The 26,165-nt window shown below is 40.1% G+C and overlaps 3 protein-coding genes across 8 annotated transcripts in view; 2 read left to right on the top strand and 1 right to left on the bottom strand.

Annotated features, from left to right (window-relative positions):
* Positions 1-20: 20 nt before the first annotated feature.
* On the bottom strand, positions 21-11,611 carry txndc12 (thioredoxin domain containing 12 (endoplasmic reticulum)). Its single transcript, XM_040015610.1, has 7 exons — positions 11,432-11,611; positions 10,319-10,379; positions 9,990-10,042; positions 8,502-8,575; positions 8,247-8,316; positions 6,379-6,462; positions 21-1,187 (listed from the first exon to the last, which is right to left on the bottom strand). Exons 1-7 carry the CDS (start codon positions 11,529-11,531, stop codon positions 1,108-1,110), a joined length of 522 nt encoding a protein of 173 aa, XP_039871544.1. The 5' UTR covers positions 11,532-11,611; the 3' UTR covers positions 21-1,107.
* Positions 11,612-13,521: 1,910 nt separating this feature from the next.
* On the top strand, positions 13,522-21,009 carry LOC120723847 (transcription factor BTF3 homolog 4-like). Of its 2 annotated transcripts, none has more exons than XM_040015624.1 (6): positions 13,522-13,644; positions 14,122-14,181; positions 17,389-17,502; positions 18,462-18,663; positions 19,979-20,038; positions 20,347-21,009. In XM_040015624.1, the coding sequence occupies exons 2-6, from the start codon at positions 14,128-14,130 to the stop codon at positions 20,391-20,393; spliced, it is 477 nt and encodes a 158-aa protein (XP_039871558.1). In that variant the 5' UTR covers positions 13,522-13,644; positions 14,122-14,127; the 3' UTR covers positions 20,394-21,009. The 2 variants fall into 2 exon arrangements, with proteins under 2 accessions (XP_039871558.1, XP_039871567.1); XM_040015633.1 differs by having other exon boundaries at positions 13,568-13,736.
* A 2,969-nt stretch (positions 21,010-23,978) lies between these two features.
* The window catches only part of zfyve9a (zinc finger, FYVE domain containing 9a), a 37,216-nt gene continuing 35,029 nt past the window's right edge, over positions 23,979-26,165 (top strand). For 3 of the 5 annotated variants that reach the window (XM_040015643.1, XM_040015671.1, XM_040015680.1), the window contains exon 1: positions 23,980-24,230. The gene's annotated coding sequence lies outside the window, so the exon portion shown is untranslated. The other 2 variants (XM_040015662.1, XM_040015653.1) reach the window with 2 other exon arrangements.

The following is a 26,165-nucleotide window of genomic DNA, read 5'->3' on the forward strand; positions in this document are numbered from 1 at the left end:
GAGTGAAATGAGTCAAAGCGTTCAACCAAACAAACTTTATTTGCACACTTGGCCGTGTTCATGTATAAAATACATCAAGACACTTCACAAATGATCCCTTCCCTTAATTCAAGAGTTTAATGAGGCCCATAAAAAATGAAGAGTGGTGTCACTTTACAAGCAGCAAAACAGGAAAAACAAAAACTGTAATATAGATATAGATCATAGACGGTATAAAAGGTGGAGGCAGTTTCAGTGTCTGAAAAGTGACGCCAGAAGCACAAAGTACCTCATAACTGCTTTCTTTCTAATGATCATCAGGGGGCGACTCGAGTGGTTGCAAAAAGACCTCGGGTCCTATAGAAGTCTGTGGAAAAGACCCTCTCCCCTGACTTTTTAAACGCTTCCTGATGAGCTGATGGTTTCAAAACCCAAAAGAAGGTGACAGCGAATAAGCTCATTGAGGCTTTAGAACAAGACTTCACTAACCAGAGCGTGGCGTCATGGTAGCTCCAGCCATCTTCCATACTGTCTATGGTTTGGATGAGTAAGTACACACAAACTGGCGGGAATAAATCAGTAATAAATCAGAAGTTCAAAGCCCATGTCGTGCATGGTGAAAAGTTTCACAGACAGATAAGATACACCTACTGTAGAGGATCTCTGGAAGCACATCACTGGAGGCGTTTAAATACTTAATCGAAACTAAGGTGAAAAGTGTAGCTTCGATGCTCCTGGGTGAAAACTTTAAAGGTCTCTTTGTGTGTTTGAGAAATGAAACTTGTCTATGGCAGACGGAGCATCTTCCTAAAGTCTTGGCTTTTCAAAGGTGTGATGTTTCTAACTAACTGACAACAGATGGCAGTAAACGTGGCTAATTTGAGTTGGTTGTATCCTCTACAGACAGTAAGTACAGTATATGGCATTTAATTACATTAGGAGGAGTAGTAAAGGACAGAGAGAAATACTAAAGCACCGATTCCTATAATGGTTGGCTTCAGTCAGTGAGACAAACCCCACTGTGTGAAAAAGGATAAATATCCTAAGGGGTGGTTTGGAGGAACTTGAAAGCACAGGCTCAGGTAGAGGAAGTTTAGCCCTTACAGCCTGAAGCCCGTCGTAGCCTCCTCACAGCTCATCTCCAGTGTGACCTTGGTTGAAGGTGTCCCCTGTCAGCTTGTCCTGAGCCTCCTTCATACCGGATATAACTGAGTAGCAGAGAGGAAAGAAAGGCAGAAATAAATAAACATGAACTGCTGAAAGTTTGGAAGATATATCTGAAGTTTTGTTGTATTTGTACAGCAACAAGGCACAACCACAGTCGTCTTAAGGTGCTTTAAGATGAAGGTAAAGACCCTACAATATTATAGAAAGATCCTTAATGATCCAGTAATGTATACCTAACTACTAGGGGTGCAACGATACACAAAATTCACGGTTCGGTTCGATACTTTGGTGTCACGGTTCGATATTTTTTCGATACAAAAAAAATGTTCATGCCTTTTTAATTTGTCATTTATTAAAATTATAAATATATATTTTAACTCAAAAGTACAGTTTTTAAATTTAATGTTGCTGAAACAAAAGTAATTAAAAAAATAAATATATCTCAGGGCTCTCAAAATTTCAAAATCCCTGGTAGCCCTTCAGGCAGGGACTCTTCAGTTTTTGGTAGCCCAAAATAAATGTAAGTAGCCCGAATAAAAAAAGAGAGCAATTTTTTATTGATGTTTTGTTTCCTGTTTTGTTTCCTTTACAATATTATACATTAAAGTATAATATTGTAAAGGAAACAAAACATTAATCAAAAAATTGTTGAAAAACAAATTACAACATTGTATAAAAATTACAATCATCAACTCAAATACTTGGTTCTAATTGAACAGAAATTTCTATGAACTTGTAAGAACTGTGTAGGACATGAATCAGTCTGTGTCAGATCCTGAATTTGAAATTTCCGCTGAAGTCACAGGTAAGAGACAAGTGGAACCAAGATCTAGGCCATTTGCTTTTTGAAGTTTGCAAAGACTGCTAAATTTTGCCAGTGGTAGTTCACTCTTTGCAACATAGTACGCTGTTCTAAACAGATTTTTCAGGTTTATTTTTAGTATGTTATTTGCAATTGGTGTTTGTTCTGGGAAAGATATTGCAGACTGAGCAATAATGCATTTCTTGCATTTCTCATGGGTTCTAATGGGGGCATTTCTTAAAATGACTGGTCCCAGTAACAAAGGCGCTTGTCGACTCAGAAATCGAGAGAAAACCAACAACACACCCGGCAGAACATTATGTTATTTACACGGGTGCAGTGGTCCGCATGTGCCCATTCGCTGTCAAAATAAAAGACGCGCACCAGATAAGAAGTTGCAACGCGCGTTTGCGTCCATATAAAAAGCACTGTTTTTGTCCGCTAGAGTGGGATTTTCACGGCACATTCCGCACCACATCTCTGTGCGTTCATCATTTGTTTGAAGCCAGCTCACCTCCTGCAACCACTTTTCCGAGAATACGCTTCTTTTGTGGTTCGGACTCCTTCTGACATTTCTTTGGAGGTGGAGGAACACCAAAGTAATTGCTTAAAGGAGCTTCTTCGACATCTTTAAGAGTTTTAAACAAATGTCTGTCCTCCTCCAGAAAATCTTATGTATGCAAACACGCGTTGCAACTTCTTCTTGTGCGCATTTTTTTTTTTGACAGCGAATGCGCACCTGCGGACCACTTATGTGCAGCCCCGGTTATATAGCTCGTCATATTGCAGCCACAGAAATTCTTTTGTCCATGAAACCATAAAGCTGCACTTTCTTTTTGCCTTATAGTCTGATTTGTCATAACTTTTCCGTTTTGTGGTAAGCTTTTCTTTGGCTGTCACTTCTTCACACTGACCTGTCTTATTTGGCTCAGCAGAACTAAAATATATATATCCTGCTGCTTTTACACACACACACATAACGGTCAGCGATTCTCTGCGCGATCAACCTCTCATATGTTTAAGCTTGCTGCGGGAGATTTCACTTATCATGTTTGCATAGTAAGCTAACGATTGATAAGACGATGTCAGAGGAATTGGTGCGCAAATTATCATCACTCACCAATCAGTACTGTCGCTCTCTATACACAGTTCGCGCGATTGCAAAGTGAAAGCAAAAAACAAGCGCAAATTCAAACGCGATTCCAATATGTCACATATTGACAGTGGCTCACCGATGCCAATGACATAATTACCCAGCTACATTTCCGAAAGAATGCAAAAGCGACATATATTTTTCCTTCCTACAATAGCCCGGTGGGCAGGGCAGAGATAGATTTTGGTAGCCCGACTGGAAAAATCGCTAGCCCCAGGACGTCGGGCTAGCGATTTTGCGAGCCCTGTATCTGATTGAGGAATCACTCATCTTTGGAAAAGAGAGTTTATTACAGAGAAATGGCTCTTTCCAAAATAAAAGCTATACTATCCGCTTCTTCTGGGCTATATTCTCAGCAGCATATTGTAGCGGGTCAGGGCTGTTCGGGGTTCTGTTTGTACAGTTATGTTTTGTTTATGTTGCCATAGTGACGGGTGACGCCCTCTCGCTGCGACAGTGTGTCCTTCCGGGGTCAGAGGGCGCCCTGTGTGTTGTTGTTGTTGTGCTCCCTGGCTAGCTCACGGGAAGCAAGACCAAACGACACCTCCGTCTCCTAGTTGTCTGAGCTCGCCACATTGGTGTCAGAAGTGGGATGATGGTGGCACCCCATGTTCTGACCCGAGTGACTTTTTCTTCCTACAATAGCCCGACGGGCAGGGCAGAGATAGATTTTGGTAGCTCGAGTGGAAAAATCGCTAGCCCCGGGACGTCGGGCTAGCGATTTTGCAAGCCCTGTGTTACAGGCATGGCCCTTTAAGGATGAAGCCTGATGGGAAATGTATTCGGGATGTGTGTAGCGGGACTGCCTGGTGTGTGTGTGAAGAGAGAGAGCGGAGAAGGGGAAAAAGTAACGGTTAGCTACAGAAGAGACGAAAAGAAAATAAATAAAAGGAATATAATAACTCCCTCGACAGCCAGAGTTGTGTCGGCGATGCTCGCTGTGAGTAAACTGTTTCAGCCCACTGTACGCGGTGTTCGTGCCTTAGAGAAGAAATAAAGTTCGGTGAAGCAGTTTCCTACGCCTCCTTCGATCTTTTTGCTAGCGGAGTTGACCTGTATAGTAAGCTGTTGCCGGCTACGAGTCAGTTACGGAACCTTCAAGTAACTGCCAGAGGTTTCCTTACTACGGTTCGGGGCCGCGGATCTGGCGCGGTAACACCTGTATCTGATTGAGGAATCACTCATCTTTGGAAAAGAGAGTTTACTACAGAGAAATGGCTCTTTCCAAAATAAAAGCTATACTATCCGCTTCTTCTGGGCTATATTCTCAGCAGCATATTGTAGCGGGTCAGGGCTGTTCGGGGTTCTGTTTGTACAGTTATGTTTTGTTTATGTTGCCATAGTGACGGGTGACGCCCTCTCGCTGCAACGGCGTATCCTTCCGGGGTCAGAGGGCGCCCTGTGTGTTGTTGTTGTTGTTGCTGTGCGGTTGCCGCGCTGAGCAGTTAGCTAGCGGCAGTGTTCTTCTGCAGATGTCAATAAACGGCTGTGCTCCCAGGCTAGCTCACGGAAGCAAGACCAAACGACACCTCCGTCTCCTCCTTGTCTGAGCTCGCCACAATATTAAACATATCAGGTCCCCATAAGGAGAATCATGTGCTAACGGCTGTCTAAATGACTCGGGTAAAGTTTGTAGCATGCATGCTTGTTGTTTTTGTCTGCTTCCACTTGTCTTTGCACTAGGATGATGTCGGTGTAAATGTGCAGTCATATTCGTTGTGTTCCCACTAGTGCTGTCAGCGTTAATCTCCTTGAAATGACGCCACAACACGGCAAATCTCCGTTAACGAGCTACCCCTGCGTGGGGCAACACACTAGTTCCCACCCATGTAATTGAGCATTGCTGGCACATCCAACATACTGTTTTACTTTAGTCCATGACGCGCTTACCTTCAGGGTCATACGTCACATGAAAACCAAAATAATTCCAAACGCCAGATCTGAATGAGGGTGGGGGAGGTTCAAATTGCCATGTTGTAAGGAGAGCTTAACTTCTGTCTGCTAGCTTGCCCTGCGCTCGACAGTGCAGCCTAGGCGGAGTAGTCGAACGCAGATTCACTGAGCGCTCAACACAGACAGCATCGTCAGAAGGAAAGTTGATAAAATAAATTACAAATTTTGCATTGTTCGATACATATGCGTACCGAACCGAAAGCACTGTATCGAACGGTTCAATATCGATATGAGTATCGTTGCACCCCTACTAACTACATGGTGACAGGAGGGAAGAAGAACTCCTTTTTTAAAGGAAGAGATCATATTTCAAGTGATTTTACATCACATGATGGTTTAATCTTAAGTGGGCTGAACCAGTGCAACTCTGTCAGCGTGAAGAGGTCCAACTACACATTTATTCCCTGAGATGTCTTAATATGAGAAAAACTAGCTGCTGATTAATTTCTTACGTATTACTCAGTTACTTTGGTAACCATGGGGGAGGTTTTTAATCAGCAGGACAAGCTGTGAAACTTACACAAATACAGTTAAACAAAATTTATACCCTACTTCACATTTTCTAAAGCCACCTTGTTGGGTTCATATTGGAGTCTTTGCCAGGCTGATTCTGGCCCCTGGGCCTTATGTTTGACACCCCTACAATACAGGATAGATCCATGCTTTCTTGTTGTTTATGCCAAATTGTGACCAGACCATGGCAGTGTTGTGTAATCGAGACTCATCTGACCAGGCAACGTTTTTCCAGTCTTCTGTTGTCAGATTTTGGTGAGTGCATGCAAACTGTAGCATCAGTTTCCTGTTCCTAAATAACAGGAGTTTCACCTGGGTTGGTCTTCAGTTTCTTAAATATATCCTGAGCAGTCTGGTACCAACGACCTGCCACCTTCGAAGTAAATGAAATCACCTTTTCACCTCATTCTGATGCTCAGTTGGAACTTCAGTAGGTTGTCCGTATGCTTAAATGTATTGGCTTACTGCTATGTGATTGGCTGATTAGAGATCTGTGTTAGCAAGCAGTTAAACAGGTGTACCTAAAAAACGTGTTCAGTGTAGTCTGCAGTACAGTAAATCTCATCTCTCCTCTTCTGAAATTTGTTTTTTGTCCTGTTTTCTCTCTTTTCTACCCCTCAGCTCCAAACCAACCAGGGCGTCTTCTCCCTGAGCCTGCTCTTCCTTTTAAAGGGGAGTTCTTCCTCCCCACCACCAAGTGTTTGCTCATAGAGGACAGTTTGTAGGATCTTATAATATAAAGCAACCTTAAATTGGCTGTGAAGTGAATTTAATATCCCACCAACAGAGAAATGATCATCTGGACTGTTACCGTGTTCTGCATTGCTGTAAAAGTACTTGTAGTTGGGGTTCCCATTTTTGTTGTTGATTTCAGGATGGACATGGCCGAGCGGATCTGTGAAGGAAATAAAGAGGGGAGAGAAAAAAAATAGTTGAAACAGATAAAACAAAAACTGTGTTTTTCATTTAATCTAAGATGTTCTTGACGAATAATTCCTCATATGATATTCTGATGTTTATTTATAAAGAGGTGGGTTTTATTAGAAAAGTCTGGGTGGTGGTGCGGTGTGGTGTAGGGCCGGGCCGGGTAGCTCAAAGAGCAGTGATATTGAGCAGCACAGCTGTTGTAGCCATACATCTGTTAATCAGCTTCTCCTTTGATGTAGCAGCATGCTGAGACCTGCCATGCTGGGCAGTTCCCAGCACAGCGCACAGCTTTTTCTTAGTATACCGTGTGTCTGTGCGTGCAGGATAAACTAATAAAGACTGCTGGCTGTCTAAATCACCGGCTTTCAACATTTTGATGATCAAGGCACACTAAAAGGGAAAAAGACATTTTTTGCCATCCATAAGTCAAAATTTCCCATCATTATGTCACATTTTTGATGTAATTACTAAGAAAATAACTGAAAGTTCAAAACATAACTTGAAATTTGAGTTAAATTGACACTTTAAGTTGATAACTTGAAATTTATGGAGAGACATTTGCTTTAAAAGTGTTGCAAATGCATACCTTATGATCCACAAGCATAAAACTAAGATGTCCCAGTTTACACTGAGAAAGAACGCAACTTACGTCTGTGGATCTGTGCAAAGCTTTCAGTGTGAAAAATCCCAGGTGGGCCTGGGACATGATCTGTGCGTATCAGGCAATTGTGCACACACATTTAAGGCTTTATAGTAAAAATGGTAGATGGCCTGTATTTGTATAGTGCTTTACTTAGTCCCTAAGGACCCCAAAGCGCTTTACACATTCAGTCATTCACCCATTCACACACACATTCACACACTGGTGATGGCAAGCTACATTGTAGCCACAGCCGCCCTGGGGCGCACTGACAGAGGCGAGGCTGCCGGACACTGGCGCCACCGGGCCCTCTGACCACCACCAGTAGGCAACGGGTAAAGTGTCTTGCCCAAGGACACAACGACCTTGGGGCTCGAACCGGCAACCTTCCGATTACAAAACGAACTGCCAACTCTTGAGCCACGATCGGCCCAGCAAGTAAGCAAGGGATGTTGCCTGTACTTTTAGCCTTTGGATTCTTTGGATAGACGCATTTTTAAAAAAGTTTACGTGGATTGGAGTGTGCATTTGTGAGTCCTCAAAAGTTGCTCACGTTTGTAAATTTTAGTTCACGCTTCCTACCCATTTGTAACACTTTTGAGGCAAATTTCTCTCCATATAAATTTTGACTTATGGATAGCAAAAATATTTTTGCAGTGGCTGAAACAAGCTTCCACACCTTTTACAGCCTGTCTGACCTACAACAGGGTCATGTCAACCTCTGGTTCAGATCTGATATATCTTCTCAGAAGGAATGTCTGGCCAAATTATTCTTTTTAGGGCAAATAAGTGCATAAAAAGTACAGACACAATTCATTCATAAACTTTTGAGTTTATGTGTAGAGCTGCAGGAAGTTCAACCTGCCCATTAGGTCTTTTTTAAACATTTCCCAAAGAGAAGTGGATGAGACTTGTATGACAATATTGTTTAGAAACTTTTCGTTGTATTATTTATAACAATACTAACTTTGTCTTTAGTTCTAAAAACTTTCTGTTTTCTGATAATATAATGTAACCTGGACCAGAAAACTATTACTATTACCACTAACTGCACAAGGAGTCACTCCTCAAAGATGTTTACATCAAGGCTGATTACGCCCCCGCTTTCCTACCAAGGAAAAGAATCCGAGGAATGTATCCCCCATCTGGGCTGAAGGCTTCATCCTTTGGCTCCTCTTCATCCTGTTAAAATGAGAGATTAGTGGAAACAAATCCAAAAACAGCCAATGTGTCAATTCTGACTTGTAGCATGACGATAAAACAAGAAATAAAAGGGAACAAAAACTTGATAGTTTTACATCAATACACTGAAATAAACAGAAAATATAAGAAGCAGCTGCTTTAAGGTGCTTTCAATATATCCTCACCTCCAGGTTCACCATTACAAAGTTGTGTGCCAGTTCAGAGATCTCCTTGGATTCAGCAAACTTGGGCTTCAGTGCTGATTATAAAAACAACAACATAATAAAGAGGTTATTTTACACCACAATCAAATCCAAACCAACCAGAGCTTTTATATTTACAATGAAGAAGCTTAAATAATTAAAAGCCTTTGTTGTTCTTTAGTTTTAGAATCAAGACATTTCGTTAAGTAAAAAAATAAAACTCAAATTTTCAGATCTGCTGAATTCTCATGTTACATTTCACTTGTTATTGAAAATAGTCACTTTTTCCAACAACCCTTCCGGTTTTTGTCATTTCCTGATTGCTTTGTTTGTCCCAATTTTCCACATTACGCATCTGGCTGAGATCCAAAGACGGGCTTCCTGATTAACAACAACACTGTAGCTACGATTTGGATCATTTTAAAAAGCTGATATAAACAGTTGATTCTGCTTTCAACAGAAATATTTTTCCATGAATATATTTTCTGTAACATTTAAATTGCTAAGCAATATCCTAAGTTAATTAAACAAATATAAAACTCAATTTCAGGCATTGCAGATCGATTTCATCTCCAACTTTTTTCATTCTTGGACTTTACAAGAGGGGCCTTGCATGACTCAGAATCATCCTTGTTTAGCTCCTTAGTTCATCTTCTGTCTGAAAGAAGCTGGTTTAGCTCATCTACCTTTAAGGCGACTTTCTTCTGATTGGCTGTTCATCATAAACAGACCCCAGGGTTTGAGCGGATGCACAGATTTAAATACCTGGGAGTCCACATACACAAACACCTGACATAAGCGACTAACATCACTGCTGTTTTAAAAAGGCCCAGCAGCATCTGTACAGCTTCAGGTGTTTAAGCATCTCTGCATTGCTACCTTACAGGTTTTCAGGAGCTTTCTGGCAGGCTGCTAAACCACTGGTAACATGCCCTGCACTAAAAAAAGCAGCGCTTTAGGGGCGTTTTAAAGTATCCATACATCAGCCTGTTCTCGCAGACAACACAACATGTTCATTCTTGTTCATGAGCCACACATCTAAAGTTTAACATACTAAATTCTCAAATGTCCACATTTTAACACTTAGTGAACCAGTGACTTACAAAAAAATGATATCTTAAGAGGTGTAAGCGTAATTTCAACACCTTGTCCTGGTTGTTCAACACAGTGAGCCTACTATTATTACGTGTACATAAATTTACTGATCATAAAAGCTTCACGTGTACGGTATTTGATGTCTTTATGACTCAGACAACTTGTCTAAATTTTAACCCTTTTATGTTTAAATGTTTTCTGTAAAAAAATAAAATAATTTTTAAGCAGGAATTATGCAACATGTCTGGCTTTGATTCTCTCTTCAAAGTAATGTCAATCGACTAAATTCAAAAACGTTCACCATGATTTTAATTACACCTAATGTGGCGTATTTTTACGTTATAGAAGAGACTTTTCGGTGGAACATTATTTTACCTTTGCAGGCTCCACACCAGCTCTTGTGGATGATGACCATGATCGGCAGCCCGCTGTTAATTTAAACACATTTAAAAGTGCATCAAAACCAAAATTAAACTCATGCTGTTCCAAACTGAAAACTTCTCACACTGCTCCATGTTTTTAAAGCCTGAAATTGCCACACATGAAAAACTACACCCGCTCGTTGACAACTTGTCAATCTGCTCCTCTAACCAGGACAAAAATAGATATATGCGTGGGGGGTTTTAACAGCTGCCTCGGGCTAATCTTTGCACAAAAGGCTCTTTGGCAGCATTTCAGGAAGTGTTTGTAATATTTTAGCTCACCTGGCTTCAGCTTCTTTCTTGGCATCTTCCAGCGTCCTCCAGTGGATGTGATCACCGAATCCTGCAGGCAGAGACAATCAATGAGCACACCCACACTGTGTATCTGGTATTGTGTTGCACACCAGGGTGTGTTCGCCCTAAATACTCAATCAATAGATAGAGGTATGAGGAAACTCTGGCAAATACAACTGAATGGCAAGTTATTTGATATTAGTCATGTAAAAGTCGCTGGCTAGATAGTGCTATAGCAAACAGGGCTGAAACAAGGTACTTTATACAGCTACTTCACCACTAATAAAAGTAGTAGTAGCTTATTACTAGTAGTACTATTAATAAGCATGAAATACATTTTAGATAAACAAAAATAAAGTGGCAAATTTACTAAAGAAAAAACTATTAAAATTAAAATCTGGAAAATTTATGAGGAAAAAATGTAAGAAAAAAAATGGGAAAACTGAGAATTAAAATGTGGCGAATTTATCAGAAATAAACCGGCAAAATCTGCAAGAAGAAAAAGCTGTTTGATAAAAAGACAAAAAAACATTTTATTTAACATCCTCTTTATTTTCTACTCTTTTCGGGTACTTCTGAATAATTAAGATTGCAATCAACGGATTAATCATTTGTTTCAGTACTAAACTTTAATCGCATTCACTAGCTTGTTTCTTTTAACGCCCACTACTATTTACATTCATACTGTACAACTTTTTTTTCCAATCAAAATGCATCTACATTCATGTAGGCATATTTTATTTAAGCATATATCTCATCTTCCTGTGTTCTTAGCGAAAAACATTTTAATTTGAGTGAGTATAATTATAAGTTAATACAGTAGCAATGAAGAAATCGTTAAACTAAAAGGAAAATTCAGGTCTGTAGAGGACTTAAAGCCATAAAACAACTCGGCTATGCTGACCAGAAAAACTACAAATTATGTCTGCCGGACAGAAACACATGCTTACACCTGTTCAGTAAACCAGGACACGGATATTAGGTTTCAGGGTGAAAGACATCTGGCTCGGCTCTGCTCTGCTCTGCCACTGATGACAATATCAATGAAGCTACACAAAGATCCTGCTTTAAATCAATCATTAACTCCAGATTTAGACTCACCTCTCCCGCTGGTGGCTTCCACAACCTCCTGGAAACACGATAAAGAGATTAAAAGCTGAAAAACTGAGAAAAGGCCGAAGTTCAGCAGAGAGGTTTGCATTTTGAGTGCTTTTCCTTGTCAAAATGCGGACGGGAACAGCTAATAGCAGTGACCGATAGTTAGCCAAGTGACCCGGATGTATAACAGCCGCGTTTCATAATAAAAGCTGTGCACAGGGAAACCTGGTTTTGTTTTGTTTTTTAATAAATATATGTTACAATTCTTCTTTCTTTCTTTCTTTAATAAAAGAAAATTTACAATTTTCTGTTTATTTGCCTAGATTATTTAGTTTTCCATGGTCCCTTTGAATGTTCACTTCAGTCAGAAGTTTAAATCTGCTTTTACAAATCTACGGGATTTGAACAGTTATTTTTCCAGAGTTGAATGATTGTACAACTTACATCTTTAATGACTATAGGAAATGAGAGTTGTTTGCACAATTTATTTTTGATTTCCTGTAGTCCACACAGGATCAAATGTTTACACACAGGCTAAAATATATTCATACACTCAATTAGATCTTTTAATAAGCAGAGCTCAAGGTTCTACAATGTCTTTTAACTTGACAAGGCCAAAAAGTGTTAACTTCTCCTTGGTGATCACAATTGACAACAACCGGTAATTTCTCAAAGGAGATCTGTAGAATTGTAGCTTTCCGTTGGGAAGGCGTCTTGGAGTCATTTTGAAACAACTGCAGATTTCAAGATCATAACTTTAATTACCTGTACACAACTACAAGTTTCCAGATGTAACACCACTTTTCCAAGGTCTGGAAGAAGACCCAAACTGTCACCTTTAGATCAGAGGAAACAGGTTAGGACCCGGGCACAACCAAGGCTCAAGCCTGTCATGAATTAGAAACTGATGGGACGCCAGTGTTACTGTCCACAGTGAAGTGAGTTTTAAATCACTTCACTGCTTCAATATAGCTGCTTCAAAATCAACACCTTCAGGCTCGACTAGTGTTTGCAGCCCTTCACATGGACAAACCAAATGGCTTCTGGAGAACAGTTTGAGCTATTTGACCACAATGACGAGAAGTATGTTCGGAGTAGTAATGATGAGGCTTTTAAACCTAGGAACACTTTTCCCATTGGTCAAGCATGGTGGTGGTAGCATTACACTCTAGGACTCTTTTGCTGCCAGTGGTACTGGTACACTGCACAAAGTGGTTAGAATAATAAAGAAGGGAAGAGCCACCCACACCCACAATTGGGTGTTCGAAGAGACAATAATCCCGAATACAAATCAAAAATGGGTTAGGAATGGATAAAGTAGGCTAACATTAAGCTTCTAAAATGGCCTTCCCAAAACCCCAACTTCAACCTCTATTGATAATTTGTGGACTATGCTTAATAGCCGGATCTGTGCCAGGAAACCAATTAAAACTTTACCAAATCTGCCAAAAAGATTGGTCAAATATCAGCGGTCGAGATGCAACTTTAACCAATCATTAATGGGATTTTGTTCATATATACCCTGTATGGGTTATAGAAAATCCAAAATAAACACAAACTTGTGCACACAGTTCTTGTTTATTTAAATTAATTAAAGGATTTTGTCCAGTCATACCAACCTGAAAAAAGAAAAAATCGAAAAAATCATGAAAAGCCCCAAATTACCATGACATTAATGTCCGTGACGAATGTATGTAAACTTCCCTAAAACTTTCATATTTGTAATAATCATGTTGTGTTTGTGGGCGTGCACGTTTGTGCGCGCGTGTGTGTCCGCGATTTACTATTGGCCAACGGTGATTCATTTTCCTTTTGGAGGGGCGGGTCATATGACATCACATCCACATAACCGCGTGCTCTTCGCTGCTTTGTCACATAGTGAAGCTAGACAACGAAATTCTGACATGACACCGGAAAGCCGTGCCAAAATAAAAGTTTGAACTACATCGAAATATAGCAAATATACAATATATTTACATATGTCAGTTAATATAAGTTTAAATTTAACTTGAGATATTTTTAACATTTGTATTTATGTCCTTTTCACCTGGATAAAAGCTATATAACATCGTTTGACGGGCGTTATTTAAACTTTATAGTGAAAATTCCAACAGGAAATGTATGTAATTGCTGTTGACTTAACGATAGTTTAAGCTAAGCTGGGTGGTTAACAGCGAGACTAGTACAACTGACCGTCAGCAAATTCATTACCACAGGTAATTTGGGGGGTATTTCTCAGCAGACATCTGCGCTGGTTTGTTTCCATCGTTGGATTTGAGCTTAAATTTAGGTGTCGATACCAAAGCAGGTGCGTTCAGCTTGTTTCTTCTGGTTTGATGCTAGCATTAGCTTAGCTGCTCAACTAGTTAGCAGCCTAACTAGCTACAGTTATCGTGGATGTAATTTAAAACGACAAAGCCCGGATATATCTCTTCATCACATTCAGTGTATAATGGTCAGCAGGTTGAGTATAACGATTAGATTGTCAGTCAGCTCATTTCCAGTTTGTTATTTTGGTGGATTATTGTAGCTCATGCTGGGACTATTGTATTTCAGCAGCAGCATGCGGCGCTCCTCAGGCAGATGGTGGTATTAAGAGCTGAAAAAAACAAAAACTGTTTTTTTCCCCTCTTTGATAAGCATGGGAATAAAATCACGTTAAATGTGTGTTTTGTTTTTTACTTTCAAAACAGAACACTATGAATCAAGAGAAGCTCGCTAAACTTCAGGCTCAGGTCCGAATAGGTGGAAAGGTAAGAGTCTGCTGGATCTTTTATTCTAATTATGGTAACTTAACAGATGTCACATTTTGGATTCATCTGTCATGGGTTCATTTTCCTGCTCATTTCAAGGTGTGATGGTATTCTGCTGAGGTCAGGTGTTTCCTCCTGACCTCAGCATTCCCTTTTTGGGGGAGGGCAGAGCTGTGCCCCCCTTCATCTGTGGCCTCTCTGGCTTTGTTCACATTTATTGTGAAGCCTTCAGTCACACACTAGGTGGCGTTATTTGTTTTTCTTGCTCTGAAATTCCTTTAACCTCACATCGACATTCTCAACATTTTTTTTTTTTTTTTTTTTTAAACTGGAGTGACCCTCAACAGACTCTTGTTTCTGTGTATCTATCACAATGAATTTTTGGTGCTGAAATATAGATGCATAATGTCTGGTTTAAATATTTGGGTGGGAGTAAAGCTCTTCCTTAAAATAAAAAACAAAAGGTTAGTGGACACTAGTTTAGCTCACTGGGTGGAGGAGGCAACCAATATCTCACATGGCTTAAGCACCTTTCTATGTTTTCTGTTCTTCAACCTATAGAAGCTTTCTGATAATTCAGCCATCACAGAAGTTTGATTCGCTTCAATTGAGTAGTGTGGTTTTTAACTTTTGAACTAACTTCCCTTTTTTGGGTGTAATATTTTGCTTACTAGTGCATCAATACTGACCATGTTTTGCTTAATATGGTCACATGGAAGGTCACATGACATACAGTAAGGTATGTCTTTTCTCTTGGTACTTAAAAAAATCAATTGTACTTGTCCAGTGGAGTGACCTGTGCTGTGACACTGTGAACATAAACAGGATTTCTTTACATTACACAGCTTGACAAAACCCCCAGTATCACCACCGTGGTTGGCAGCTTTCTTTCTTAATCCAGTTACATATAAGTAAAGAAAGCAGTGCTGCAGAAAATCATGTGAATTCATACATTTGTTTATGTTGTCACTTAGTACATTCTCAGTGCTACTGTTTGTTTCTCATGTGACATGGAATCTTCACATTACTCAGTGTGTCTCCCATATACCAATGAAGATGACGTGGTGTTTACCTTTGTTCCAAAGTGAAAATATTTCCTTTGATTTTGTTGCCTGTTGATAACTAGCCTTGAAATAGGCTTATGCTCTATTAGCTGTATTGCTGGCACTGTAAAACAGACTTGGTATAAAATGAACCAAGCATCAAAATGTGTTTTCTTTATCTCTAAATGAATTCAGGTACATTTCTGAGAGTGCACCAATTCTGCTTTAATTGTACTGCTCGGCTTCTTTCTGTGGGATAAATTTTCTTCTTCAGCAGTTTGAGTAACGTGCATAATCTCCTTCGGACTAGGTTATATGTTTAGCACCAGTCATGTAAAATAAGGGAACTCATTATGTCTGTCTTTATGGTACACCGCTCAGTAGGGCTGTTCAATATAACGATATATATCGGATGACGATATAAAAACATCTATAGTTTCATTTTACGCTATCATTTGTTTCGTGGTGTCACAAAATAAACTGTTTACGGCAATATTTTTTTCATCGTTTTGATGGTCACTGTAGTGGCTATATTAATTTCTTAAAGTTCTCTCTTTCTCTTATATTTAATGTAGCCACACTACGGACGGACAAGCGCCTGTTTTTATGCATTGTCGTTAGCAACAACGTCGATGTTTATTTTTCACATAAACCTTTCACAATAAAGCTCAAGATCCTGTTAAGACTTTTCAAAATAAACTGAATCACGTGAAAGAGTGTGCGGAGTATTTACGGATGAGAAGCAAAAAAGAGCTGTTAGGTGCTAAAAAAATAAATCTTAGACTCAAACGTTAGAACAGGCTTTTCCCCGCAGCACGCCTTGTAATAAATACTCACAAAGAAAACGGCGGCCGTTACAACTTATGTCTAAAAATGTATAGTTTCATGCATCGGTTAAAACACTCGACTCCAGTTACACGACGCCCAGCTGGAAACACTTCACGCAAGTCGAGCTGCCCGAGATTCACAGAATTTACAGAAAATGTTACATTTTTGTGCTTTATATTGTTATCGGGTGATAGATGTCTTACATCGGGATATGAGATTTATCGCACAGCCCTACCGCTCAGGTCTTCCTAACTGGACAGATGTTTAAATTTAAAGTGAAGTATGTTCCATACTTTCAGCCGCTCCCTTTAGTGATCACCATAGTAGATCACCTGCCTCCATCTCACCCTATCCCTAGCATCTTCTCTGTCATACCAACCCCCTGCATGTCTTCCTTCACTGCTTTCATGAAATCTTCCCTGTGGTTTTGCTCTCTTCCTGCAGCCTGGCAGTGTCATCTTCAACATCCATTGTCCAATATATACACTACCCCTGTTCGGCACATATCCAAGCCATCTCAGCCTTGCCTCTCTAACTTGAGCTGTCCTTCTGATGTACTCATTTCTAATCCTGTCCATCCTGATCACTACCAGTGAGAATCTTAGCATTTTCAGCCCTTCCTTCTGTCCTTTTTGTCATTGCCACCACTGCTGCAGCATGACGCCACAGCATGTCGCCGCAACATGTTAATGAAAAGGTTTGGTTCTGTGTTTGCTTGTCTAACCAGTGACAAATACACAACAGTGGTTGTACACATGGCAGGTTCTTCAGTTTTCCTACTGTTTACACTCACAATGTTGGTGCATGTGGGAAGCCTAACTTCCAGCTGAAAATTCCAAGATTTCCAACTTTCCATTTCAAATGGAGCACTGTATTTTAGCTGTTTGTGGATGTACCGACGCTGCTCTGCAATTTTGACACTAAGTACTAGTGGCCAGTAGAGGCTCTCCATTTTCTATTAGTTAATCTGTTTTGTTTTGTTTTTTTCTATTTAAAATGATTGTAATGAATGAGCCAATCACAATCATTGTGGGTTGTGTAAATGCAGCTGCTTCTGGGGAAATTTGGGGTTCAAAATCTTTACCAAAGACACCGACCTTGAAAATTACCTGACTACTGCTCTGCCTCCTGAGCCACAGTATTTATAGATTAATGTAATTATCTTGAAGAATGCACTCTGAGATGGAAAGAATAAGCCACTCATTTATAATAATAATAAAAACAGGTCTTTTTCTGTGAGGGTAATTTTATGTCCGTGACAGGATGACGCGTGTGACCTTAACTATGTTTGACATTCTGGTTCACTCGGTTATGAAATCCATTTTTTCCCCTTCAGGGAACGGCCCGCAGGAAGAAAAAGGTTGTTCACAAAACGGCAACAGCTGACGACAAAAAGCTGCAGGGCTCTCTGAAGAAACTGGCAGTGAACAACATCGCAGGGATAGAAGAGGTGAGCCATCAAAGGGAAACTAATGCTACTGTTACTCTCTGTGTCTGTTCTATTTTGATTTGTTTCTTTCTGAGGATCCTGAATTTTTTATCATTATGTCATGCGGCATACGAAGGGATGAAAGATGGGGGGGCGCCTAAGTGAAATGCAGTCATGTCATCTTCCAGTTTATTTTTAGGGAGCTTTCAGCAAATGGGCATACCATAAAGTGTCCGTGTTACATCAGAGCATAAACAAAAAAGGGACCCTTACCTGATGCACATTTGTTTTCTTTTCTTTTCTTTTTTTGACTGAATATATATTTTGTCTTTACAGCATACTGTTTATATTAAGATAATTACAGCAGTTAGTTTTTTTTTGTTTTTTTTTTGCAGGGCCTGTACAGCGTGGTGATTTTGGGCTAGATGTATATATTTTTTCGTTACTTTGGCATCAAGCATCAAATAATATAATATATTTTGTTTTCCATTGATGAGTTTGATTATGCTCAACCCAGCCCCTAGCTTAAATCTGTTTACCTTATATGTGGCTGTTTTAAATGTGCAAACTGTGGTGTTTAGTGCCTGAGGAAAAACATGATTCATAGACCAGTCTTAAATCCAACAGTCTCATACGTCTTTATTTTGGTTGAATCACATCACACACTTGCTCATTTGGAACCTGATACAGTCACATCTCATAATCTGTACGGTGGGTGTTTCTGGGACAGGCCCAACAAAAACTACTCAAAGGACATTAATGCATTTGTCACAGATTCTTGAAAACTGAAATGTCTTCTACTGTACTTCTATATTTGTAGTACTTTATTTCCACAGAGCATTAAGATGTATTTCTGTTTTTGGAATCCTCTGCCCACCAGAGTGTCTAATATACCTGGGCTGGTCTTAGTAAGCCTGACAGTGCAAAATCTTGTAGGATAAAGGCTCTAATCCAGACTGTGCGGTTTCCCCCTCTCTCAGGTGAATATGATAAAAGATGACGGGACGGTGATTCACTTCAACAACCCCAAAGTTCAGGCGTCTCTGTCTGCCAACACCTTCGCCATCACGGGCCACGGAGAGACCAAACAGCTGACAGAGATGCTGCCCGGCATCCTGAGCCAGCTGGGAGCCGACAGCCTCAGCAGCCTGCGCAAGCTGGCTGAGCAGTTCCCACGGCAATGTGAGCATGCACACACAAAAACACACGTTCCGTGTCACAATGTCAGAGTGCCCTCTGAGGTTGTCATGTGAATAATGGTCACGGTCACGTCAGACAGAGGTTTTTTTTTGTCACACAAGAATTATTGTGGTGAGAGGAGAGACTATTGTTCAGGTCTCCCTGTTGGCAAACGCAGAGCTTAAATGACTTGGGCGTTTGCAGCTGGTCATGGCTGAACTTGCTTAAGACACTTGCTCTTACATTATTGTGCATTAATCCAGCAGTGTTTTGTTTAGAGTTACTGAGGATTAGACGTAACGTGACTGTGAGTCTGAAAGAATCAGAGCACTCAGGGAGTGATTGGTAGTTGGTAAGGGCAGGAACGCTTCCAGCACACGGTCTGAGCATCTAGATGATTCAGTCTGCAGGGGCTGGCCTTGTAGATGATGCACATGGAGATGAAAATAAACCCAGTGAAGCAAACATGGGAGACAGGACCATCTTTTTCACTTGGAAGCACAGCACAGCTAACCCTGTGCTGTGAATCTGTGCAGAGTTCAACACAGGAGCAGAAATAAAGGAAAATGTCACCGTGACGTCTTCTTAGGGGCCGTTCTGCAGCTTATGATAATGTTTTGTGGTCTTTTAGCACAGCTACTCTGATATTATGTTTGCAGCTCATCCTGCAAGTTGCGTGGCAGGTTCTGTGCCTCTCTCGTAGACTGTAAATAAAAGATGGCTGATGTAATTTGACACATTTCTTTTTGGACTCTGACTTTTAAACATCAGCATTAGTTAGCTTGAGTACAGTGTGATAGCTGTCACTTAGGTGTGTAACAGACTAAATATGAGAAATATGATAGTAAAATAAAACTGAAACACAAAGTTCTTGGATGACCTGTAGCAAACAAACATAATATTTCTCATAACTGTACTAAGGTGTTCCAAAAGGCACCACAATTCCATTTGGTGGGGGTGGTGATACACATCAGTCAGCACTACCACACCTCTAACTAAGCAATAACAAAAGTGAGTCACTATCTAGTTGTGATGAAGCGATCATTTATTTCTTCTTCTTCTTCTTCTTTGGAAAATTAGTCATTTTAACATCAGAGTCTATAACATTAGGGTTAATCATGATACTTCTAGCTTAATTTTACAGCCCTGGAGGTTGTTGTTTGGTTTTAATGGTGGGTTATATTTAGTCTGCAATAATTTCCCAGCAGAGCACCGCTTTGTACCAAGGGATCAGTGGATGTTAGCATTGTGGAAGTTGTAATGTGACCCTTAACATTTGATACATTTTTGTGTTTTCATTTTTTTTTTTTTTTTTTAGCAATGGAAATGAAAGCAGTCAAGGAGGAAAACGCAGAAGAGGATGATGACGATGTCCCAGGTATTGATACAAATTATTATCCTTGAAGTAAACAAAGCTTCTTCCTCTGTAAAATCTCACTTTAGTTTTTTATATCTGGTTTTGATCTTGCTTGGGGCACAGATAGTAGTTCATCAGTTATTTTGTGTGTTTAATCAGATAGTTTAAAGGTTCAGGGTATCAGGAATAATGGGGGGGGGGGGGGGGGGTTCCCTTGAGGAGTAAATCACTGTCACTTTCAGCAGTTGTCTCTTGAATCTCTTTAACCGAACACTGTGCTCTGCTTTCAGAACAAAATCAGGTGATCTTTGTTGTTTTCTGTCTTGCAGATCTCGTGGAGAACTTTGACGAAGCCTCAAAGAATGAAGCAAACTGATTTTCCTTTTATTTTTCTTTTTTTTGCCCCCTTGGTCAACCGTTTTCAGTTTTTAATTTTAATTTTTTTTAACCTCTCACAGCCTCACAAGGGGCACCTCCCTTTGTGGGGGAACGGTTGTTAAAGGTGCGGTGCATCATCTCCAGAGACGTGAACCATTTCGGGTTAGCCTGCAGCCGCAGCAGCACTACGACACACACACACACACACCTAAGTTCTGATTTCACTAGTCGGTGATATTGTGGACACAGTATCTGTAACTCTCAGCACCCAAAGGACTCGCAATAGTTTAGAAATAAACTTCTTATATGGTTAAACGTGGCTAGTATTTAAGAGAATATTAAATTGCAGTTAATGTGAATGAGTGATTCACTTAACGTTATAGTGGTGATTATGAATTTAATAAAACATTTTTGGGCTATTAGAGTTTCTCTTCATTTACTTTACTGTTCAGATTTGTCAACCATATTTTGCTACCTATCCGCCTCGATGAGCAGCTGTAAAGTGGTCTGGTGAGGCCTTAATGTGTGAAATACTTGTTTTCATTAATAACTGAGCTCTCATGTACTCCAGAAGTCCTAATGTCAAAGTGTAATAAATTATTGGGACAAACTCCTTCAGTCAAAGTAAAATTTTCTTTGTCGGGACACTGAGTCAGATGCTCTTTGGTTACAGTGTGTCCATGAGCTCTCGTGGAAACAGGGATAAGGAAGGGGGGCATCCAGAATCCTTTCTAGGAAAAACAATGTTGTCTTCAACACATTACTGTAATTCTATATAATTATTTAATATAGTGTTTAAGCTTCTATAGGAAGAAAAAAAAAAAAAAACCGCTTAAGTTTTGAAGAAAAGAAATGGATCAACCTCGTAGTCTCACAGTGGTTTGATCCACCAACTTTCCCTAACATGTTTATTTTTGGAAAAGTTTTGGGTTGGGTTGAGTACTCGTTTTCACTCCAGTACAAGGAGTACAGGCAGGCTCTTCTGGCTTCCTCTGCAGCCGAAGAACATGTTGGGCAGCTATAACTGGAGCTGTTTTAATTCTCGAAATGCTGGGAAAGATGCTTTTAGTTCCCTCTTTAACAGAGAGTAGTAAAGGAAATAAGAGTGCTAACCCTTAGGTCATAGCCATAGCAATCTAATAGTTACTAAAACAACAATTGGAAAGTGACTCAGAAATGTAAATGTTAATGAGACATTTTTCCTATTATGCTACATTACATGGCCAAAACTGCTGAGCCCTTACAGATTACACCTACAGGAGCTGCTCAGCCATGAAGCTCCCGGTGTACAGTTTCTGTGCTGATGGTAATTTTGTGTGGTCTGCCTCTTTGTGGCTGAGCTGCTGTGGATCCTAAACACTTTGCAGTAACACTACATGTAGTCCACCACTTGCACAGCACTTTGCTCTCAGTCTGCTGGCTTACTTGGAAGCACTTGTCACTATTGCCAAGTCTATCCCACTACGATACACCAAATCTGCTTGCGCTTGTTTAAAAACTCATCCCATAACATCAAGACTTGAGCAGCAAAACCTGACACGCAGGTTCTTATCTATATGGGATGTTATGACATCATCATGTTATCTTGCTACCACCTAGCAATGGATGAAAATGACCATTTTAGTATTCATGTGCCTACATCAACCTTATGAAAGAACTGTATAATTTTACTTTATATTTACAAAGGTTGAATTAAACATGATATATTATGGCACCATCACATTGCCTGGCAACCACCTAGCAGTCAGTGTAGCCTTTCCCTGTTAGGTGTCAAACCTAAGGCTCAGGTAACAGAATTGGCCCAGAAGACCAACTGGACAACTTGAAAATGAAAATATGAAGGAAGGCATCAATTTTGTACTTTTAACTGTATTTTTATACATTTTACAGCTTTTCCTAATGAAACAAATCTCCCCATTCATACTGCACCAAAGTAAGTGGTAGTGAAAGTAAGTGATAGACAAATAGAAACGTTCCTTCCCCCCCCCCCCCCCCCCCCCCCCGCTATGTACTATAGAAATTTTAGCAGTTACTAGTGCACAGTCCTACAACAGGATATTTTCTGTCATTTTTTGTTAACTGGAGTTAATAAAAACCTTAAATGTTGTAATTACATAACAGCATTGGCACTGAGCTACCAGAACTTGTTTCAGTAATTTTACAGCACTTTTGAGCACTTTACATTCTCTTTTGGTAGGTTTGCATCCATTACTATAGTCACTGTTTTTCACTTTCTCGATCAGTAATTACAGGAACTGTTTATATTGCTTTTAACACTGCGTTATTAAAACTGCAGCCGGGTCTGCGAGTACGGAGGGGTTAAAAGAGTTTGGGTGGTTTTACACATCACATCCCATTTCATTGATCACCTCTGACGGTGCTGCATCGTGTTGATCAATTCCTCCATGCCTGTCATCCTCTGCGAGGGCTGGCAAGGTTATAGAGAGTGGGGATGAATGGGCCATTTTGGCTCTAGGGTGTCGTGAGCGGGACGAAGCCGAGGACCCTCCCCGGGGCTCAGCACCTCACCCTCCGCTCCGTTTGAGCCAAAATGTCCCTGCTGCTGCTGCAGCGGTGGCGGATGGACCACAGTGCAGGCTGGACGGAACTGAACGGTTGGAGGTTTGTGAAGTTTGACACTAAGGGTTGGTTCAACACCGGAAACTGCGTGATTGTTTGCGGGAAAGTAAGAGCTCAGAAATTAAACTTTAATAATAAGTGGGAATGGTATTAAATCATATGTTACATATACGTGATAAAAGGCTATAAAGTGCAGTCCTTTTAAGAACCTTTAATTGCTTAAGTAATTTCTAAATAAAAAAAATACAGTCTGTTCCTCCTTTACAAATATGTGTGGGTTTAGCCTAATATTATAGACTGTCAAATAGATTTGAACACAGCCAGACCTTTGACTATATTACTTTTAAATCTTCCTTATTTGAAAACTATTTTCTTCCTGTTTTATAAACAAGCAAATAGTCAAATCTCTCCCTAATATTTTAGGGTCTTTCCCTTACAACACCATGAGGTGACTGTGGTGTAGAAATAAAAGTGAATTTAATCATATTAAAAAATGTGGATGTTTAGTATTTCTTTTCCTGTAAATTTGCTAGTTGTTCTTTTTTCATTATCTGTTGAATATATTCTTCTTCTTCTTATTTACTACTAACATGGACTGGCTTTTACTGAAAGACCCCTCCAAACATGTTTTAGGAATAAAAAAAGGATAAAGAACTTTCCTGAAAGTTGTTTATCTAGTTATAAAATAATACAATAACAACTTACACGTAAAACGTACACACTTTGCTGTTACAGCATCAAAAAGATAGGTTGTTTTAATCGATATATTATCTGTAACCGAATTGTTTGTTTTTCTTAAAGGTAAACATAGTAATTATAATTTTGGTTGGTGTGTTTATTTTATAAAGCAGTTTGAAACAAAAAAAATAACTAAAGAAATGTAATGATGATGTCCAAATTAATTAGATCTGCATTCACAGTTTTTCTCTTGGCGTTATAATGTAATCTCTAAGGGAGATGCTTTGCGTCTTATTTTGAAAACCGGTAGTTTAGGATATCCATTTTGGCTGACTTATCGCTGCTCCTTCTTTTCCCCAGTATTAAACCTTGGGGGAGGGATCCTTGAGTGCTGCTGTCGCACAACTACGCTAGACTAGAAGCTTTACTTTCCGACTGTTTGAATCAGGCAGGCAGGCAGGCGGTGGTGGGTCTACGCGAGACGGATACTCAAAAATAGCTCTGAAAGGCGATCAGGTATGGCGGATGCTAACGGAGGGGCTCCGCGGGACTTTACGTAAAGATGAGGATTCCTCCGGTGAGTAACTGGATTTGTTTTCGTGACATTTCACGGGTCTGCTGTTGCTCCAACGTTTACAAAACCGCCATTGCAACGCCAACTATCGATGCAGCCCAAGTGAGCGTGGACGGCTGCGGTGCTATGTTTTTTGGCTTATTTGGTGGATAAACGGTGAGGAATATGGAGAAGGTGCCGTTACGGTAACACTATATCTTACGTCTATTACACAACGCGCTCTCCTTTACATTGCGAGCTGCGGATAGACAGCCAGTGAGGTTGATAGCAGTGCGACAGGAGGAAAATACTTTGGTGTGGGTGACTTAATGTGAGGAGGAAGGCTTTTTATGGTTTCTATTAACCGTTGTGACTGGCCGTTAGCAACGGAACCCACCGAGTCAGTGACGGCGTGAGTGTCCGCCAGAGCAGCAAGTCTCTCCCGTCACTCGGCACACGACTGCCCGCTCAATCTTTAGGGCTTTCTCCAGTACAGCCAGCTGCTGTTAAGTGCTATTATTTTGACGCCTAAAATCTCAGTTTTTGCCACACTGCTAAGACGAATGGGTCAGAATTGTTTTGGAAACTTAACTCGTGGCCTTTGTGAATTTGGTTTAATTCAGCTAGCTGCCCAGCTAATACAACTACCCAAGTTAACAAACAAATAGACAAACACTTCACCGCTGCTGTCGTGTAGCTGCACCAGTTTAACCCACCTTCTTTCAGTGACACAGAGTGGCTTTCCATGTGTTTTCCCAGTCTACCTGAGAGTGATCTTCATCCAGCGAGGGTGTGTTTGGCCTGCAGGCACAGCCACAGTGCCACTTATGGTTGCATAATCCAAGCAAGTGGTCATCTATGCGCTCTCAAGGGTTGGTTTGGTGAGCTTTCCTGGTGCTACATCTTTTGTATTTGGTCTCTTTGCTTCTGTCCAGGTCTTGGATAGTGAAGAATTTCAAAATCAACTCGGAATATATATATATAAAAAAAGTGCAGTTCAGCTAGGATAACTTTTTTTTTTTTTAAACGTTTTGATTAGGTAAGTTATGCTTCTCAGGTTGAACAGTGCTACTCATGATTTTATAAGCTAATCAAATGGTTAGCTACCTGCTCTGCACAAGTGCACATCTACAATAAAGACTAGGATCCTTTTTGAGCGATCTGTATCTTTTATCTTGGCAATTTCATTAAAGAAATGGTATTATGCCTTTTATAAAATAAATTCCTTACACTTTCTAATAGATTTTAATAATACAAGGGGAAGGTGGGTTTCCCTTTGGTGCTGGCTTGAACCCCTCTGGTGGGTGCTAGAAATTCAGGTTACCAAATAGTTGAAAACTAAATTTAAAAAGGGGTTATAGTAACATTTAGACTGGATTTTTATTAATGCTCTGCTCTATGTCAAAGTCCTCTCTTATCTATCTGCTGATGATGAGCAGTTTAAACATGGTCTGGTGCAAAATATTTGCAACACAAGTCTCTTTCTTTACAGCTCCCTGAATTACTGACCTCTTATGTCAGTGAGTAGTCTCTTAAAGGGGACCCATTATGAAAATCCTTTTTTTGCCACTGTTATGTGAGTGGATGTGCATATTACAAATGCTCAAAAATGGAAAAGGTGAAGTAATGAAATAATGTCAGTGTTGTATATACAAGAAACCACTGTCAGCGAAAAGCTCAGGCTTCACACTGCTCTGCATGCTCTGTTTCAGGTAGTTTTGTCTCTCTTTGATGCCAGCAGGAGCAGATATGCCTAATTTCGCCATCTCAGGCGCAAGTGCTAGCTTTGAGAACAGAAGCTCCACCCACAGTCCGTCTGTTTGAAAGGGACAGCCAATTAGAAGAAGGTTGACTTAAAAGAGGAGATAATACAGCTTGTCATTGAGTTGGTTTTGTATCTATGGTAGTTTAGTCCAAACAAACTTGATCAGGTTTCTTGCTGATGCGACTTTTGCATTT

The sequence above is a fragment of the Simochromis diagramma genome, unplaced genomic scaffold (genome assembly GCF_900408965.1).
Source record: "Simochromis diagramma unplaced genomic scaffold, fSimDia1.1 OVJJ01000205.1, whole genome shotgun sequence".
In the NCBI taxonomy this organism is placed as follows: Eukaryota; Metazoa; Chordata; class Actinopteri; order Cichliformes; family Cichlidae; genus Simochromis; species Simochromis diagramma.